Genomic DNA, 17483 nt, shown 5'->3' on the forward strand with positions numbered 1-17483 from the left:
GGATTTCTTTGAAAAATGACCTAAGAGCTCCCTCAAGAAAAGTGCCCCGTGAGTGGGAATAAGCCAGTCTTTGGCACACGCCACTTAGCCAGTCCTGGCTACAAATGATATCACTAACCAATGAAAGAAATGCTACGTTGCTTCTCCAGCTTTCTGGATATTCTTAGCTATTCCAAAGCTGAGAGAAGGGTTGCAGCAGCCAGAGGAGGACTCTACTTGTCTGGCACTCTCTGTACTGAAGGCTCCCAGGCCTGGGGCAGGAGAGATGGAGCAAACCGGATAAAGCTTGGCTAATTTAGACTAAAACAGATTTTCTAAAGCACTGAAAAAATAAAACTTCAAACAGCTAGAAATGATGGGAGGAAGTGAATGTGGTTTCTTCCCAAGATAGCCTAGAACTGAAAGGAACCCTTTGGACGAGCTACTTCGATGTGTCTTAACGCCTTGCAAAAGGCAAAACCAGGGAGCCCTCCCCTGCCCCCGGTAATTCTGAGAGGACCTGGGCATTCTGGTCCTGTATGACTTCATCCTCACCGTTGCATGTTTTGGGTGACTGGGAAGAATCTAGCATGGCTGTTTCATAGAAGAATGTCGATGGCTGTCAATCTGAGTTCACTGGAGAGCCCAAAAGTGTTACTAGTCTTGCCCTGCCTCTCTTCTAGGTGACACTGTCTAAAAGGAATTCTTTTCTAAAGATGTTTACATTGTATCCCAGTAAACACACAGATTTTATGAAAATAGGCACCCTACTATATACACCGCACTATTCTCTATTCCATTTTTGTAAACTTTGTTTTTGATGGTATTGTTGGTTCTTGTATGTACTATGAAAGTATTCTCCCCCTGAGCCAGACCTCAGGCCCCCAGTTCTTACTCTACTGATGGACTTAGAATTACACTCTGAAAAGCATGTCATATATTTCCCTACGACATGGAGGGAAGCAGCTGGGTGGGGAGAGAGGCCCTTGGCCCCCAGTGACAGTGCTGCTGTGAACCTTATTTTCGACGTTCCAGATGTTTCCAGAGAAGTCTACCATCCCTTCTGTTCTTCAGCCTTCTACGTCCATATTAAGCTTCCCAAAGAATCAGAAAACTAATTGTGTGTGCCGTGGTGTGGTATAAGGTAGTGTATGTGCGTGTGTGGGCTGAGTCTGCAAGCTGAACCTAGCTCAGGGTCCGGCTCCAGTCTGTTGGCCGCATGCTCAGTACACGACAGGTTTGCATCTGAGGGCCAGAGAAGGCTGTGTGGCAGTTTAAAGGCAGCCAGGCAGGGGGATTCTCTTACTCAGGGGTGGGTCAGTTTGTGTTTCAGGCTTGCAAATTACTGCTGAGGGTCTGCTTACTCTGAAGTTTATTTTACTAGTCTACCAATTCAGATGTTAGCCTCATTCCAAGCACTAATACAGACATATTCAGGATACTGTTTGGCGAATCCTAGAACCCCCTGGACCCCATAAGCTAAAACTACCATGGTACCTCTGCCACTCCAAATAAGGCACCGGTCTTCCATTCTTTGAAAAATCAATTTATTTTAGACTTCAGCAATAGTGAAATAGAAGAGCCAAAACCGGGTGACGTGAATACTTGTACGATAAATACAAAGTAGGTTTCTTGACATCAACTCAGTGTCAAAGATTTATATCGCATTCTCTCATTCAGGTCAGTTGGAGAAAGCTCGAACAAAGTTATAGTAGTTAATCCTGCCTTCTCCGTGGGTGCACATCCTGATTAACTGCAAGGGAACAAAGAGGGCAGGTGAGGCAGGGCTCCCTTCAGCTTAACTGCGGAGCGCACTTACGTATAAAGAGCCCCAGTATTTGCCAACCCAAACAAAGTTCAGGCTTTATATCTCAGCTGACTCGGAATAATCCTGTGATCCTGGAAGGCAGGTCAGGCATTGAGCCCCATAGTATACATAGTGAAAGCACAGCAGGAATATCCATATTTATAAGGGTGTTGGTATCACAGTGCTTTCCTTTTTTATCTTCTGAGGCAGCACCTTACTTTGTAGCCTCCATTGACCTTGAACTCATGATCCTCCAGCAGACCCAGCTTCAAAATGCTTTTATTGCTATATTCCAAGTATTAGTATTTTCCCCCTTCCCAACGAAACACTCCTAAACAACAGCCTCCTGCTATTCCAGCCTAGTAGAAGTATCTAGTTATATCACCGCTTTAACTGTCCCTGGGACTCAATAGTGATTGGCTACGGGTGTCTGTATGTCATGCAGATCTGCCCTCCTTGCCCCACTTCCGAATGGCTACAGTGCCTCTCCCATGTCTGCTCCCATGTCTCTCAGTACAAATGACTTGAAAATTAAAAAGTGAATTAGCCATGTTGTCAGTCAAAGACTTCCAGAGCTAACTGGGTATTTGGCCCACATGAACAGGTACCCTCCCATCTGACCTTTCGTACGCCTTGATAACATTCTGTCTCAAGAGACCAAATAAAACCCTCCATCTTAACCTAGTTACTTCAACAAAACCATTTCCTAAATGAACCTTATTTTCCAAACATTTCTTTTGCTTGAGAACCTTCAAGAAGGTCGATAAAGCCCCCATGTTCGTAGTCAATGAGCGTGCCTTGATATTAATCTAGAGTCTTGGTGGTGGTGGGGGGAATGGATTTTCTTCTGACTTCCAAGGGAGTTCTGGCTAGTGGGATTTGTAATGAATAAATGACACCCTTATTTAACAACCATGAACATTCTAGGAGTAACACTTCCATCCCCCACCCCATCTGTAGGAGTCATGTTATCTTACAGACACTGCTACCTCAGGCAGTGGTCATATCAACTTCCATGACAGAACTACTGATGGGCTGGCTTTGAGGGATCTCACAGCCTGCAATATCCATTCATTAACTTATCTTCGGGTCCCTCCTTGGCAACTGGTGCCGCGGGATCACCTCTACTACCCTCTAACCCTAACATGTTAGTCTAGCAACTTCTCTGCTGTGGGTTTCCAGCCCCATCTTACGATACATACACCCTGCAGCAACAATTTGAAAAGGAAGTTGATGCTGCCACATGGGAAATCCCACCCCCGTTCTCAGGACAGGATGGGAGATCTGATTCTTGTAACTCCTTAGGGAGGAATGAGCAGCGCTTAGTCTCGGCAGTCAGCCCAAGCCACAGTTCATACTGACCTCTTTAATCAAAGAGTCATTGACTGGGATGTTAAGAGTGTCACAAACTTTAAAGAACGTCTCTTTGTCTACGTATCCAGAATCCTCCTTGTCATATATTTGAAATGTTTCGCGGAGGTTATCTTGGCAGGAATGGTCTTTCAGGTGCATCTGGATGGTGTCTATCAGGGTCTCCAGGTCCTGTTCCTTGGGTTCCTCCATAGCTTGCTGGCTGTAAAGAAAAGGAAGAGAGGACCGGATATATATTCATTCTTGACCAATCGTACCTCAGTGACCAAGGCTATTAATTGGTGAAATCTGCAAAGCATTTTTTTTTTTTAAGAAAAGCAAAACAAAAACCAGCCGACTGGCTCTTGCTAGTGGCTGACCGCCACATCGTAAGGGCTGATCTAGGACAGTGTTTGAAATGCTTCTTGCCATCAGTTAAATCACTCCACCACAAAGTGCCCGGTCTCATATTCTGCCATTCCCTATTTGCTATTTGTGGGAATCTCATTGGCCTCTAGCATTGCAGACTAACATTGCCTCATCCAAACCCAAGTGCCTGAGTGCTTAGAAGTTCTGCATGTCACTATGCAGACAGGAATCTCTAACCCTCCCTTCAATTCTCAGTGAGTTATAAAAGGCCATCAAAGGGAACTTAGAGACTGCTCTAGAGGATGGGCAGGAGTGTAGGCATTGCATTGTTGAAACCATGGAGAGATCAGCAGCAGAGCGCTAGGAAGAGGGATGTCTGACCCTTCCCAACAGGACAGTAAGTAGAAGCTCAATTTGTACTTCCTCTGAGTACAAAGCTGGTTCTAAAACTGAGGACGTTGGTGCCAGAGAAGACTCCCTTCCTAAGTCCTTTCAGAACAAAATACATTCAGAAGTTACCCCCACCTCCTGTAAGCATATGTTTCTCAGTGATGAGAAAACGGACTTGAAGATGCTATGACATAGTCCTGATACCCCAACAGAGGCAAGATCAGAACTTGTGTTCCATCCCATTCCTAACAATTTCATATCCTAATTCCCTCTCACTGAGTCCCTCCCTCCGTGACTGCGAAACCCTGACTCCCCCAGGCCTTCTCTGCTCTTCTGACGGATAATATTCAGAACCTCACTGAGTAAAACAGCGTGCCTTAGCTCCTGGTTTATTCTGTTTCTTAACCATTCACTTGAGTGTGGTTGTGCACACATCCAGAAGAAGGCGTCTGGTCCCTCAGAGCCAGAGGGAGATGGTTTCAGGATGCCAGTTGGTTGTGTGCTGAGCCATCTCCCCAGCCCTAGATTCCACTGTAGCCTGCAGCCGCCATTGTGGGCTCTGAGGCAGGGGAAAGTAGTGTGGTCTCTCAGGGTCTTTTCGGAAAGAAGAAACAAAAATCTACCAAATACTTTATTTATTTATTTATTTATTTATTTATTTATTTATTTTGAGGCATAGTCTTACTGTAAAGATCTAGCTGGCCTAAACTGTGTAGACAAGAATGGCCTCTAATTCACTGGGATTGCCTGCCTCTGCCTTCTGAGTGCTGGGATTAAAGGCGTGCACCACCAAGACCAGCTCCTAGCAGTGAATTTCAAACAACACATCCTGAGAAAGAGCCATGGACTCTGAGGAAAGACTGTTCTCATTAGCCAAGCTGTCTAAAAGGAGGAAATGCGCTAAATAATTTACACTTTAATCAAGTAATACAGATAATGTGATGTTAGCGAGAGATTTGAGGAACCTAAGTGTATATAGTGTGCTAGCTTTTGTCTAAAACCTACAGAAGTATAAAAAGATATATTTGAAATTTTTTTGTTTAAGGAAACTGCTTTTAAAGGGAAGAGATGCAGAGTGGGAAGCTGGACTCAGCAGCAAAAGCACTTGTTATTCTTGCAGAAGACTTGGGTTCTGTTTCCAGCGCCCACATGGTGGCTCACAACCACTTGTAACTCCGGTTACAGGGGTTCCAATGCCTCTTCCTGGCCTCTTGGGCACCAAGCACCCATGTGATGCACATATATACAGGCAAAACATACTAATGAATATATATTTTAAAATAAATTAAAAAACAAGGCTAGAGAAATGACTTAGCAGTTAAAATTGTATCCTGTTTTGGGGAAGACCTGAATTCAGTCCAGCAGCTCAGAACTGTAACTCTAAGAGTCTAGAAGGACAGTGGTGGCCATACACACCTTTAATCCCAGCACTCGGGAGGCAGAGTCAGGCGGATCTCTGAGTTTAAGGCCAGCCTGGTCTACAGAGTGAGTTCCAGGATAGACCCAGGACTGTTACACAGAGAAAACCTGTCGGAAGGAAGGAAAGAAGGGAGAGAGAGAGAGTCCTAGTCAACAGAGGGTAGCTTTGGGATATGGTTTAAAATATAAGGTTCCTGTAAGGAGAAAAGGGCAGAGCTAACCCATTTGGACAGCCTCCTGTACCGGGCACAGAGCTGGTGTTTCCCATGTCACCACAGCTCCGCATTTCAAGCCTAGGAGAGAATAAGAGAAAGCCTAGGAGAGGAAGATCAGGGGTGCTGGGAGAGGAAGTGACAAATGGCTTCTCAGTTGTATGTAACCAGTGTTTCAAAAGACACAGTAAACAGACGGAAAAGAACACAGGCATCAATTGAGAATAGCTAGGACAAAGAGCGACTCACACTTTAAGGTCTAGTGAATTTAGAGGGACAAGCACAAGGACAAATCCAAGACCTTGAGAAGCAGCAACCTGGATGACGTAAATAGAAATACATACCTGATGGGCTCTCAGAGGGGATACCAGACTCTGACTCCCCAGTCTTCAAAGGAAGGTGGTAAAAAGCAATTTACTGTTTGTACACCAAACTAGCTAACTGGGAGTGGAGGGGTCAGGAAATTATGGGACGGGCCCAATCCAGCTGAAGACTACTCTTTATTCGGGAAGATTTATTGGAACACATCCACTCCTATTCATTTTCCTTTGTCTGTGGCTGCTTTCGTGCTGGAAGGGTGGGGCTGGGTATTTCCAAGAGATGCTCTGACTGAATCACCCAGTATCTGAGCCTCTGCAGACAAAAAGCTGGCCAGCCTCTCCTCTAGCTCACAGCTCCCTATTGTCTCACATATTTGCTTAAGCTGGTATCAATGTAAGGTCAGATGCGGGGCAAGCTCAAATATCTGCTCAACTAACGAGCAAGTGAGACTACTTTGTTTGAAAGCCATCGATGACCTTCAGGAAAGCAATTCATGGAAAGAGTCCGGATTCTCAAGTGGGCAGGGAGGAAATGGTCACAGATGCACAACTGCAGCCTTGCACTTGGAAAAGGTGAAAAGGGATGAAAGCATGGACATTCTGCAGTAGAGACGGGAGAACTGGGGAAGGGCCCACTCTGTTGCTTTATCTCACGTTTGGCTTTTTTTTTAAGGCTTACGTATTTAATGCATATGAGTATTTTGACTGTGTGAATGTATATGTACGACGTGTGTGAAGTCTGGTACCCCTGGACGTCAGAAGACAGTATCAGCTCCACTGGAACTGGAGTGAGGGATAATTGTGAGCCATCCTGTGTGTGCTGGGAACTGGATGAATTGAACCTGGGCTCTCTGAAAGAACAGCCTGTGCTCTCAATTGTGGAGAGCCATCTCCCTGGTCCTTGATTTCATATTGGAATTGTGAAGCGATCATCAAAGATTGGGGACTTGAAGATGATGGGAGAGTAAAAGAGACTACCTGGCTCTCTACAGAAGTGTATTCCTACTGGCCATAGAGAAAGACGTGTTCAAAGTGAGCTGATGAGGCACATACATGGTTTTAATCCTTAAATTTGAGTTCACAAAATCTTTCACAAAGAAAGGCCTGGAGAGATGGTTCAGCAGTTAAGACGCTGACTGTTATTTCAGTGGTCCCAGATTCAGTTCTCAGCCCCTGGATAATGGCTCACAACCAACTATGACTCCGATTCTAGGGGTTCCTGTGCCTTATTCTAGGCTCTCTGGGTACCAGACACACAGACATGTGCAAGAAAAACATCCTTATACATAAAATAATATTTTTTTAAATCGCAAAGGAGATCCTAGACTCCCTAAGAACTTCAAGCTGAAATCAGTATTCAGTTAATTTCCTGTGTGCTATGCTAATTTTCTGCCCCAGGGAAAACAATGGCCAGCTGCTCCAAAATCCATCCTCTAGTAATTGTTACCTGCCATAAGAAGACGCAGAGTTAAGCCAGATGGTGGTGGCTCACGCTTTTAACCCTAGCACTCCAGGGGCAGAGGCAAGCGGATCTCTGAGTTCAAGGCCAGCATGGTCTACGGAGTGAGTTCCAGGACAGCCAGGGCTACACAGAAAAACCCTGTCTGGATCAAAACAAAAGAAAATACGCTGGTCCTTGGGGACATCTTAAGATTATTAGTTGGAAGAAGGATGTGCATTTCCTGTTGTAGGGTTTATTATAGATTGGGATACATAAAGGACCAAAGCTGGAAGGGTTTGGTCCACACACCCCAGGATTTACGTCTTCTTCGAGCATTTCCTCTCCCAGAGAACAGCTGGAGGGAGGAAGGACAGAAACACGGAAAGCAGCAGCCCTCTCAATCCAAATCCCGCTTTCCCCCTTACTTTCATTGTTGTAGAGGTCTTGGAGCCCCTAGTGTACTTTCCCTCACTGCTAATATAAAATAAGATTTTGCTGGTAGCGCGCTTAAGCAAATAGCTCCCAGGACCCACTGGTATTTGCAGAGACACGGGAGAATAGAAGGGACCCTTTTGAGAAGGAGTTGAATTGAACATAATGGCCATGAATACCAAGTGGGCCCTTAGAGCACACCATGCAGCCTCCCACTTTCCTAGACAGCCACTCTATTTCTGCAGTTCTCACGAACCAGGGTGGAGAGACCAATGTTAAAGGGAGAAGGGAGAGCGCCACAACCCTCACCCTCGGGTATCTGGATTAAGCCTCTCACTGAATCATATCAAGTCACCTGTGAAGGACTTGAAATCCCACTCTTGAGAAAAATCTCATAAGCAAGAACCCTTTGACTTCTCTGGGCCTGTGGCTTAGTCAGAACTCTTTCTTTTCTTTAAATATTTATCATTCATTTCATTAAACCAGTTGAAAACTTCTGTTAATTAAGACGCGATCTGTTTCTTATCTATGCACTTTTGCGATAGTGGAGATTAAACACGAGACCTCACACACGCTAGGCGAATGTTCTCCCTCTGAGCTACATCCTCAGATTCATTTTACTTTGTTTTCAAGACATGGCTTCACCACATCCGTCAGGCATGCTTGAAGCCCAGAGCAGCCAGACCACAGGCCTGGGACTAAAGACTGGCAAGGAGAGTTCTTTAGAGAAAATAATTATACCAAAATATCTCCAGTTAATCTTTCAGATCCTCTGAGCACTGTGTTCTCAGTAGCCACCAATATGCATGCACTATTATTAATACACTTAAATATGACTTTCTCCTGGGAGCCTGGGCCCTCCCTGGGGTATGTATAACAGTCTTTTTTCCCCCCAACATCTCTTCTCACACCCTTCTCCCCACTCCCTGTCCTCTCTTCTCCCTCCCTCTCCACTTCTTCTTTCCAACCTTTGATGGAGGAGGGTCATCTTTCTATCTGTTGATTTCATTGGTTAAGCAATAAAGAAACTGCTTGGCCCTCATAGATTAAAACATAGGTGGGAGGAGTAAACAGAACAGAATGCTGGGAGAAAGAAGCTGAGTCAGGGGGTCGCCATGATTCTTCCACTCCAGACAGATCAGGTTAAGATCTTTCCTGGTAAGCCAGCTCGTGGGCTACACAGATTATAAGAAATGGGCTAGTCCAGGTGTGAGAGTTAGCCGAGAAAAGGCTGGAACTAATGGGCCAAGCGGTGTTTAAAAGAATACAGTTTCTGTGTAATTATTTCGGGGCATAAGCTAGAGCTAGCCATGTGGGCAGCCAGGTGCTGGGGATGCAGCCCGCCGCTCTTATTACTATAAACCTTCCCCCTCCCTCCTTCCTCCTTCTCTTTTTCCTTCCCCATCCTCCCTCCCCCGCCTCCTCCTGGAACTCTCTCTCTTTTCTCCTTCCTCCCTCTTTCTGTCCCTCTTCTATGCCTTTGTTTCGAATTCTATAAAAATCTCTCTTTTCATAAACAGATCTTAACTTTGCTTCATACCCACTCGCCTAGAAATTCTTTCTGTCAGCAGCCGGTTCTGGCTACCCTTAGGCAGAGCGCTCCTTGGGCCACACTGACACAAAGACCATTTACACACACATACACACACACACACACACACACACACACACACACACTTAACATCCTAGAATTAAGATACATTTGTTTCCTTTTTTTTTAATTTTTGTTTTGTTTTTCAAGACAAGGTTTCTCTGTGTAACAGCCCTAGCTGTTCTGGAACTCACTCTTGTAGGCTATGCTGGCCTCAAACTCACAGAGATCTGCCTGCTTCTGCCTCCCGAGTACTAGGATTAAAGTTGTGCCCCACCGCTAGGCTAAGATATACATTTTTCAATTAATGGTGAATAAAGATTATAACTGGTCATATTTTTTTCTGTTGCAGTAGTAAGTAAAATGTATTTAATTTGGTGTTCATTTCCCTTATGTTTAAGATATAGCCTATATATTCAATAAAGTAAAACATTTCACAAATTCCAGTTCTTCACACACTAACACAAACAACTAGAAAGGCTTGCCAACCACATTTTTCCTGTTTATCTGTGCCTGTTCCCTTAGGTTCTGACTTCTTGTCACCAAGATCAAAGTTTCTGGGAATAATGCCTACACTCCCGGGGTCTCCCAAGGCCCTTGTCAGGGTCTTCTACAAGGTGAAAAATAACAACACTGAGACTGTTTGTCATTTCGCTCCTTTCTCCCCACAAGCAGTCAAGAATTTCCCCAAATATTATGCAATAAATGATGTTTTTCCTGGACTGAATTCAAAAACATAAAAATTCAGCTGTCTCCTCTTAAAAAAAAAAAAAACAGACATTAAAGGTATTCTCAAAAAAGTAAAGTGCAGTTCTTCCCAACAGTTATTTTTGTTTGGAAGACAGAAAACATAGTTATTTTCCCCAGAAACTGTTTTCTTTTCGTGGCTCAGTTCATAGTGTCTTGACTAGCATGTGTGAGGCCCAAGATTCGATCCCCAACACCATATAAAGCCAGGAGTGGTGGTGCATGCACGTGCCTGCGATCCCAATGTGTGGGAGGCAGAGGCAGGGGGATCATAACTCCAGGCCAGCCTCAGCTATGTCAATTCCCAGGCTAGCTAGGCATACATGTAAGCCTGTCTAAAGAAAAGTTACCTCTGTTAGTGTATTATTCTAAAATGAAGTATTTTTACATTGTCAGATAGGATTTCTAACATGCTAACTACAGACTAAAAGCCTTTATAATCCTGTTGTGGTTTTGATGACACATGTCCCTGGGATGGCTATTCTTGGTTGTCAACTTGACTACATCTAGAAACAACTGTGAGGGGTTTCAAAGTCTTTTGAGGTGGGAAGATTCACCTTTAATCTGGCCCCCACCTTCTGCTTGCATCCTATATAAAGGACACGGAAAGAGAAACCTGGTTCTCTTTGCCTTACTGGCACTAAAGAACAGCCCTAGTTCTTTGGGGTTCTGGTGTATACTGAAGACTAGCTGAGACACCCAGCCTTGTGTACTGAACAACTATTGGATTTGTGGATCTTCTGTGGCTAGACAGTCATTGTTGGACTAGCTGGACCACAGCCTGTAACCCACTCTAATAAATCCTCTCTCTCTCTTTCTCCTGTCTCTCTCTGTCTCCTCTCTTTCTCTCTCATACATACATATGAGTTATATTCATATATCTATATTCATTCTGTCAGTTCTGTCCCTCTAAAGAACCCTGACAAATACAGTCCCCCCTAAGCTCATATATCTGATCACTTGGTCCCCAGTTGGTGACACAGCGTGGGGGAAGCTGTGGAACCTTTGTGAGGAGGAGCCCTGCTGGAGGAGGTACTACACTGGGGGAGACATTGTTTCTAGTCCAGCCTCACTTCCTGTTCTTCTCTTTGGTGCCTCCTGCTCCTGCTACTTCCTGCTGTGCCTCTCCCACCGCCACAATGGACTCTCACCCTCTGGAATCAGAAGGCAAATAAACTCTTCCTTCTATAAGCTGCCTTAGTCACAGTATTTGACCAGAGCAACAGAAAAGGAACTGATACAGGTCTACAGGATTTTTTTTTAAATTTGAGTGTCCTGAAATTACCTTTTTTTTTTGGTGGTGGTGGGGGGGATAACTGCCCTGGATAAACAGTGCATCTACCCAGTGCCAAGTTCTCTCCACCTACTCACTACATCCCATCCATTCTGTCTCTCACACTCAGTCTGAGCATCTCTCGCACACCTACCAGTCCCCTTCCCCATAGAATTTTAACCTACACCAACATGGTTGTTGTTGCTTGAGACAGGGTCATGCCTGTGATGCCTCAAATTTACAGTAGCGCTGCCTTGGCCTCCTGATTAAAGGCAGGCAGCTTTTGTGTTATTTTTTTGCTTGTACTTTTTACCATCTTCAACCAAACACAAGACAAAACTTTCAGCTGACTGCAGCTCCTCTGCCAGCTATCGCTCCATTTCTCTACTCCCCTTTGAGCAAACCTCCTCATAAACACCGGGTGCACATTTTACCCAGAGTGCTCCCATCCTCGCTCACATCTCCCTCTTTCGAGCTTTCCTACCACCTAACTCTGCTGAAAATCCTCACTGGAGTCCTCGGTCCCCTTCCTAATGTGAGCACAACCCTGGTTCTAGCTTATCTCCTAAATATAAAATCCATCCCAAACCCATGTCTCTAGCACACACTCCCCTAACAAACTCCTTTCCACAGAGTCCCCATCATCCCCATCTCAGCTGAGGGTAAGTCCTTCCTGCTGCTCAGACCCCAGTCTTAGAATCTTCTTTAGCTCTGTTACCTCTCTCACATCCCGGGTAACTTACCTTTCATCTCATTGGCTCAGCCAATGATATCACCTCCTTGCTTCTGTCACCTTCATGAGAGTGAAATAAGTGTCTCCTACAGTATTGTTTCTCTTCTTTTTAAAGATGTATTTATTAGGTATACAGTGTTCTGTACTGTGTGTGTGCCTGCAGGCTAGAAGAGGGCACCAGATCTCATTATAGATGGTTGTGAGCCACCCTGTGGTTGCTGGGAATTGAACTCAGGACCTCTGGGACAGCAGCCGTTGCTCTTGCTCGTAACCTCTGAGCCATCTCTCCAGTTTTGCTTCTACCCTCTCTCTCTCTCTCTCTCTCTCTCTCTCTCTCTCTCTCTCTCTCTCTCACACACACACACACACACACACACACACACACACACACTCACATACACACTCTCTTCCTTCCCACTCCCTCTCAATCTCACATAGCGCAGACTGGCCCCAAACTCCCTATGTAGCTGAGGCTGGCCTTGAAACGCTTGATCCTTCTGCTTGTACCTCCCAAGTGCTAGAATTAGGTTTGCCTCAACACATGTGGCTCTGACTGGAGAATCAGCACAGCAGCGGGCTAGTCCTTTAAAAGCTTACGTCACACCCTATTACTCTTCTACTCCAAGACTCCCAAACGGATCGCACCTTCATTCAGAGAAAGTTGTTATCTTCCCAAATACCCAGTGGCTCTTACGCAGTCTGGCCCCTTGCTAATTTCCCTTTCCAGCTGTCTTCTCATTGGTTTTCTCAGTTCCTCCTCATTCCAGCCACTCTCACTCGTCTGCTTCTTACCAGTTACTTGACCATGCTAAGCGGAGCATGCTACCTGGCAGGTCTCTGTATTCAACAGTTCCGCATCCACACATCTACCCAGAGAACTCCCTTCCCTTCAAGGGTTTGCTCAGGTTCCCATCTGCCAAGCAAGTGCCCACTGCCAGCCTCCAGAAATGCTTGCCATCTCTAAGTCCTTCATTTTTGTATGGTATTTATCACTGACTGTACTGTATGATCTACTTCTATTACTCTCTCTTCATTCCTGCTTAGGTCAGTCCAGAAAGACAGCACCTTCTTATCTGTTTTGCTTACTGAACAGACCAGTGGCCTAGTGATGACGTCTGAAGCAGATACGATGGGCATCCATTCAACCATTATTTGCTACAGGTATAAAATGGGAAAACTTGTAAGGTGGTAGTTATTATGTCGAGCCAAGAAACCATCTCCATCTGCCTGGCAGCTCCAGCCTGGTAAAGGAAAGTTGAAATTCTAGAATATCATTATGCATTGATTTCGACAAGGATTCCTTTCTGGTGGCCTGCAGCGATGGCTCAGTGGCTCAGAATGCTTGCTGTGCGAGCATCCAGTAAGAGCAGCTCCGGTCCCAGCATTTGTGTAAAAACAAAACAAAAAATCCTGGTGGGGGCTGGAGAGATGGCTCAGCGGTTAAGAGCATTGCCTGTTCTTCCAAAGGTTCTGAGTTCAATTCCCGGCAACCACATGGTGGCTCACAACCATCTGTAATGAGGTCTGGTGCCCTCTTCTGGCCTGCAGACATACACACAGACAGAATATTGTATACATAATAAATAAATAAATATTTAAAAAAAATCCTGGTGGTGGCTGCACCCTCAACCCCAGTGCCGTGAGGAGCAGAGACAAGGGGATCATTGGGTTGCTGGCCAGCAGCCTAGACCCAGACTTAGTGAGAGGCTCTCCCTCAAAGAAATAAGGTATAGCACAATGGAACAGGACACTTAATGTTCTCGTCTGGCCTCTGGACAAGGGTGAACAGCCCTGTGTGCCTATGTACCTATGCACATATACCACATATAACACACACAGAATGGAATTGCTTTCTAAATAGCTTGCATGTGCCAAATCCCGACCCTAGGCAGTCCAACATACTTTTCTGATTCTGGTGCCGGAGCCTCCTGCACATCCTGCTTCTGGATGCGGTTCTTGATGGAGGCGAGGGCTTCTGGGGAATACTGGGAAGCGTTGCTCTCCATGTATTTTAAAACGTACTCATCTGTATCGAGGATGACGAACCGATGGCCGAACACTGAGGAGAGAGTAGCGTTACACTTACTTCAGGTTTGCTTCTCTCATGCAGTCAGGAGCAAACACTGTTAACCTTCTAGCAATAAATCCAACGGGAATCATTTGTGGCTGACAGGTGAATCCATTTGTTTTGTTGTTGTTGTTGTTGGTCTGTTTGTTTTCCTGCTTTGAGACAATGTCTCTCTACAAAGTCCTGGTTGTCCTAGACCTCACTCTGTAGAACAGGCTGGCCTTGAACTCACAGAGATCCACCTGTCTTCTGCCTCCCAAGTGCTGGGATTAAAGGTGTGTGCTAACACTGCCTGGCCAGACTGGTGAATTTTGAAAAGCTGTATACATTAGTATTCAGTAATTTTCTCGGGTTCCTCATGTTAGCATCTAACAAATGGAGCCAATATATACAATAACATAGTATCTACAAATGCAACCAATTTAGAATTTAACTGATAAGCAAGGAGATTAAGAAATGGAAGCATCATCTGAGTCAGAACACAGCCCAGTTGCTTCTTATAAGGCTTAAGAATGCATTAAATCACAGCAAGTTCATTTTCCAAGCCATCAGGAAACTCTAAGCCATGTTTAGGCTTACCCTCAATCACGGCACCGATGAACAAGTCACTTGGTCCATAGTAGATAGGGTTGTCAGCCGAAGAGAACGGTTTAACAACTTTAGTTCTGCCCAGGAATTTACCCCCAATGATACCAGAATTTCGAACAGGAGGCTCAAAGATACTGATCATATCGGTGGCAAGAAAATAAGAGAAGATAAAGCGCCGGTCTTTGTCTTCCGGGATAGGGGATTCCTAGAAAGATGGAAAAAAGAGAATGTCAAGGCTCATAGTCTTTCCAGGAAACCCAAAAGGAAACCAAACTGAATTCATATAAACATGCCATGTATTGAGGGTCTGGGCTGGGACAAACAGGCTTCATTTTGGGAAAGGAGGCTACCCCAATTTAGCTCCGGTTGATTGCTGCCTGGTGTGAGTGTAGGTCCAGAAGAAAACTCTGGGTTTCTATATAAGAACCTCTGGCTTTCATATGTTGACTTGAGAATTCAAAGCAAGAAAGAGTAGAAGAGCTTCAGCAAGTCACAAGAGGAGGACTGGAATGCAGAAGAGAACCACAAGGGGAAAGCACTGGAAAGACACCAGGCTGAGCACAGTTTCCCAGCCACATGGCTCCCAGGGACATGGCCCCCCAGCCGCATGGCTCCCCAGCCGCATGGACCCCAGCCACAAGGCTCCCCAGCCGCAAGGCTCCCCAGCCACAAGGCTCCCCAGTCGCATGGCCCCCCAGCCGCATGGCTCCTAAGGCAAGAGGCTTCCCCAGCATGTGGCTCCCAGCAGAGGGGAAGTCTCATCTGAAAGGTAAGCCAGGCAACACAGCAAGTCTACAGACTTGACAAGGCTCAACAACAGTACAGAAGAGTCCCCAGCTCAGAGGGCAGACGGGTGGGCACAATTTTGAGAACTGGTTTTTTTCAAACTGTTGTTTTAACACTGTGTTGTTATCTGGGGGCCTGAGAACAGGCCACATACACAAGTATAGAGTCAGCTTGCCATGGGGGAGAGGGGGTTAGAGATGGCTCCATTGAGCAGCTGCGGAGCGTAGGAGGCCCCGATGTTGACAACCGAGAAGAGCAGGTGACAAGAGGCTAAACTGAGGCAGGAAAGTGTACCCGGAAAAGAGCGCCAATCTTGCGGATCTCACCAACTGAGAATAAACAGGTTTTGTAGCCTTGAGCCTCTGCTCAGGCAGTAGATCAACATCCAGGGTTACTATCTGCTGTGAGGTCCCTGCTGGAGAGTCCAAGAACTGTCTGACATTCCAGTGGACTACCTGTACACTCAAAGCTATGTCCCTCCCACAGAGTAATTACATTGTGTTTCTATTGCGGGGGGGGGGGGGGACTGCCACGAACAAGGTTTGTTTTGGGCATATGGTTGTGGGGCATTAGAGTCCATGGTGCTGGAGCAGCTGCTGAAGGATCACATGTCTAAACACTATCAGCAGGCAGAGAGAACTAACTGGGAATGGAATGGTGCACTGTTTCTGAACCTCAAGGCTCCACCCCATCCCCATCCCCCCCCCCCCCCCCGCTGTGAGGCACCTCTTCCAGCAAAGCTACACCTCCCAACAGCGCCAAAAACTGGGAACCAAGTATTCAAATGTTCATGACTGCTGGTCCCATCTCGTTCAAACCACCACAGTGGCCAATACTTAGAGTCTAGGAAATATGGGACAGGTCTTCTGTCAGTACAGGGCTCAGTGGGGTGCAGTGGGTGCCTTTTCTACCCCTAAGGCACTTAGAGCCCACTCATGCCTACAATATTAGCTACCCCGAGGTTATTTCTGGTTCCTTCTCCCTCGTGCTGTTCATAAGGTGTATGGCAGTCACGCCTCCCGTGCTCCTCCCTGAAGGGAGTATTTTCTCAACTCTTCGGTACTCTGTTTACAGTAGGATTTGTAAATATATTTTATAAGATTAAGAAAATTCCCTTTACTTTCCAGTACTTAAGAAATTTATTTTAAAATGCAATGGATTTATTTTATTTTTGGTTTTTTGAGACAGGGTTTCTCTGTAGCTTTTAGAGCCTGTCCTGGAACTAGCCCTTGTAGACCAGGCTGGCCTCGAACTCACAGAGATTCACCTAGACCTGAGCATCGTTTCTAAGTCAACAGAACCCATCTCATAGACGAAGTCATATGTACTTTGTAAAGAACTTCAATGTAAAGACGCCTCAAGATTTCCTGTCCTCCTACTGAGAACTCAAGAACAATGGCAATGGGTTTTTGATCCTACTGCACGTACTGGCTTTGTGGGAGCCTAGGCAGTTTGGATGCTCACCTTACTAGACCTGGATGGAGGTGGGTGGTCCTTGGACTTCCCACAGGTCAGGGAACCCTGATTGCTCTTTGGGCTGATGAGGGAGGGGGACTTGATCGGGGGAGGGGGAGGGAAATGAGAGGCAGTGGCGGGGAGTTGGCAGAAATCAGAAAGAAAGAAAGAAAGAAAGAAAGAAAGAAAGAGAAAGAAAGAAAAGAAAGAAAGATTTCCTGTCCTCACAGGATTGACTTAATTATTATCAGAAAACTAGGAAGAATGACCGAGGTAAACACAATGCCTGTAGGCAACAGGATTTGGTCTGGCCCTAAGATAAAATAGAAGTCACTTGGGCTGTTGTAAAATACAAAAGGCATCTCTCACAAGGATGAGTTTTATGGCCTGGAAGTAACGTTCAAGGTTTGGGGGTGAAGGGTCTAAGATAGGTAAACATAATTCTGGGGGATATGGTGGAGCCTGGCTCACCAGACAGCAAGAGATCACCAGCTTGAAAATTAGGCCCGTTTCCAGCATTCCA

General features: G+C 45.6%; 1 protein-coding gene across 1 annotated transcript in view; it reads right to left on the minus strand.

Moving 5' to 3' along the window:
* Nucleotides 1–1582: 1582 nt before the first annotated feature.
* The window catches only part of Efhc1 (EF-hand domain containing 1), a 31173-nt gene continuing 15272 nt past the window's right edge, over nt 1583–17483 (minus strand). The window contains exons 8-11 of the mRNA XM_041656361.1: nt 14711–14924; nt 13966–14122; nt 3149–3359; nt 1583–1732 (exon numbers count right to left, since the gene is read on the minus strand). Of these exons, the coding sequence (XP_041512295.1) occupies nt 1661–1732; nt 3149–3359; nt 13966–14122; nt 14711–14924 (654 nt within the window). The 3' untranslated portion in view covers nt 1583–1660. The remainder of the gene's footprint in view (nt 1733–3148; nt 3360–13965; nt 14123–14710; nt 14925–17483) is intronic.

This window comes from Microtus oregoni, unplaced genomic scaffold (genome assembly GCF_018167655.1).
Source record: "Microtus oregoni isolate MIOR12 unplaced genomic scaffold, Mior012 000007F_ref0000211, whole genome shotgun sequence".
Taxonomy (NCBI): Eukaryota; Metazoa; Chordata; class Mammalia; order Rodentia; family Cricetidae; genus Microtus; species Microtus oregoni.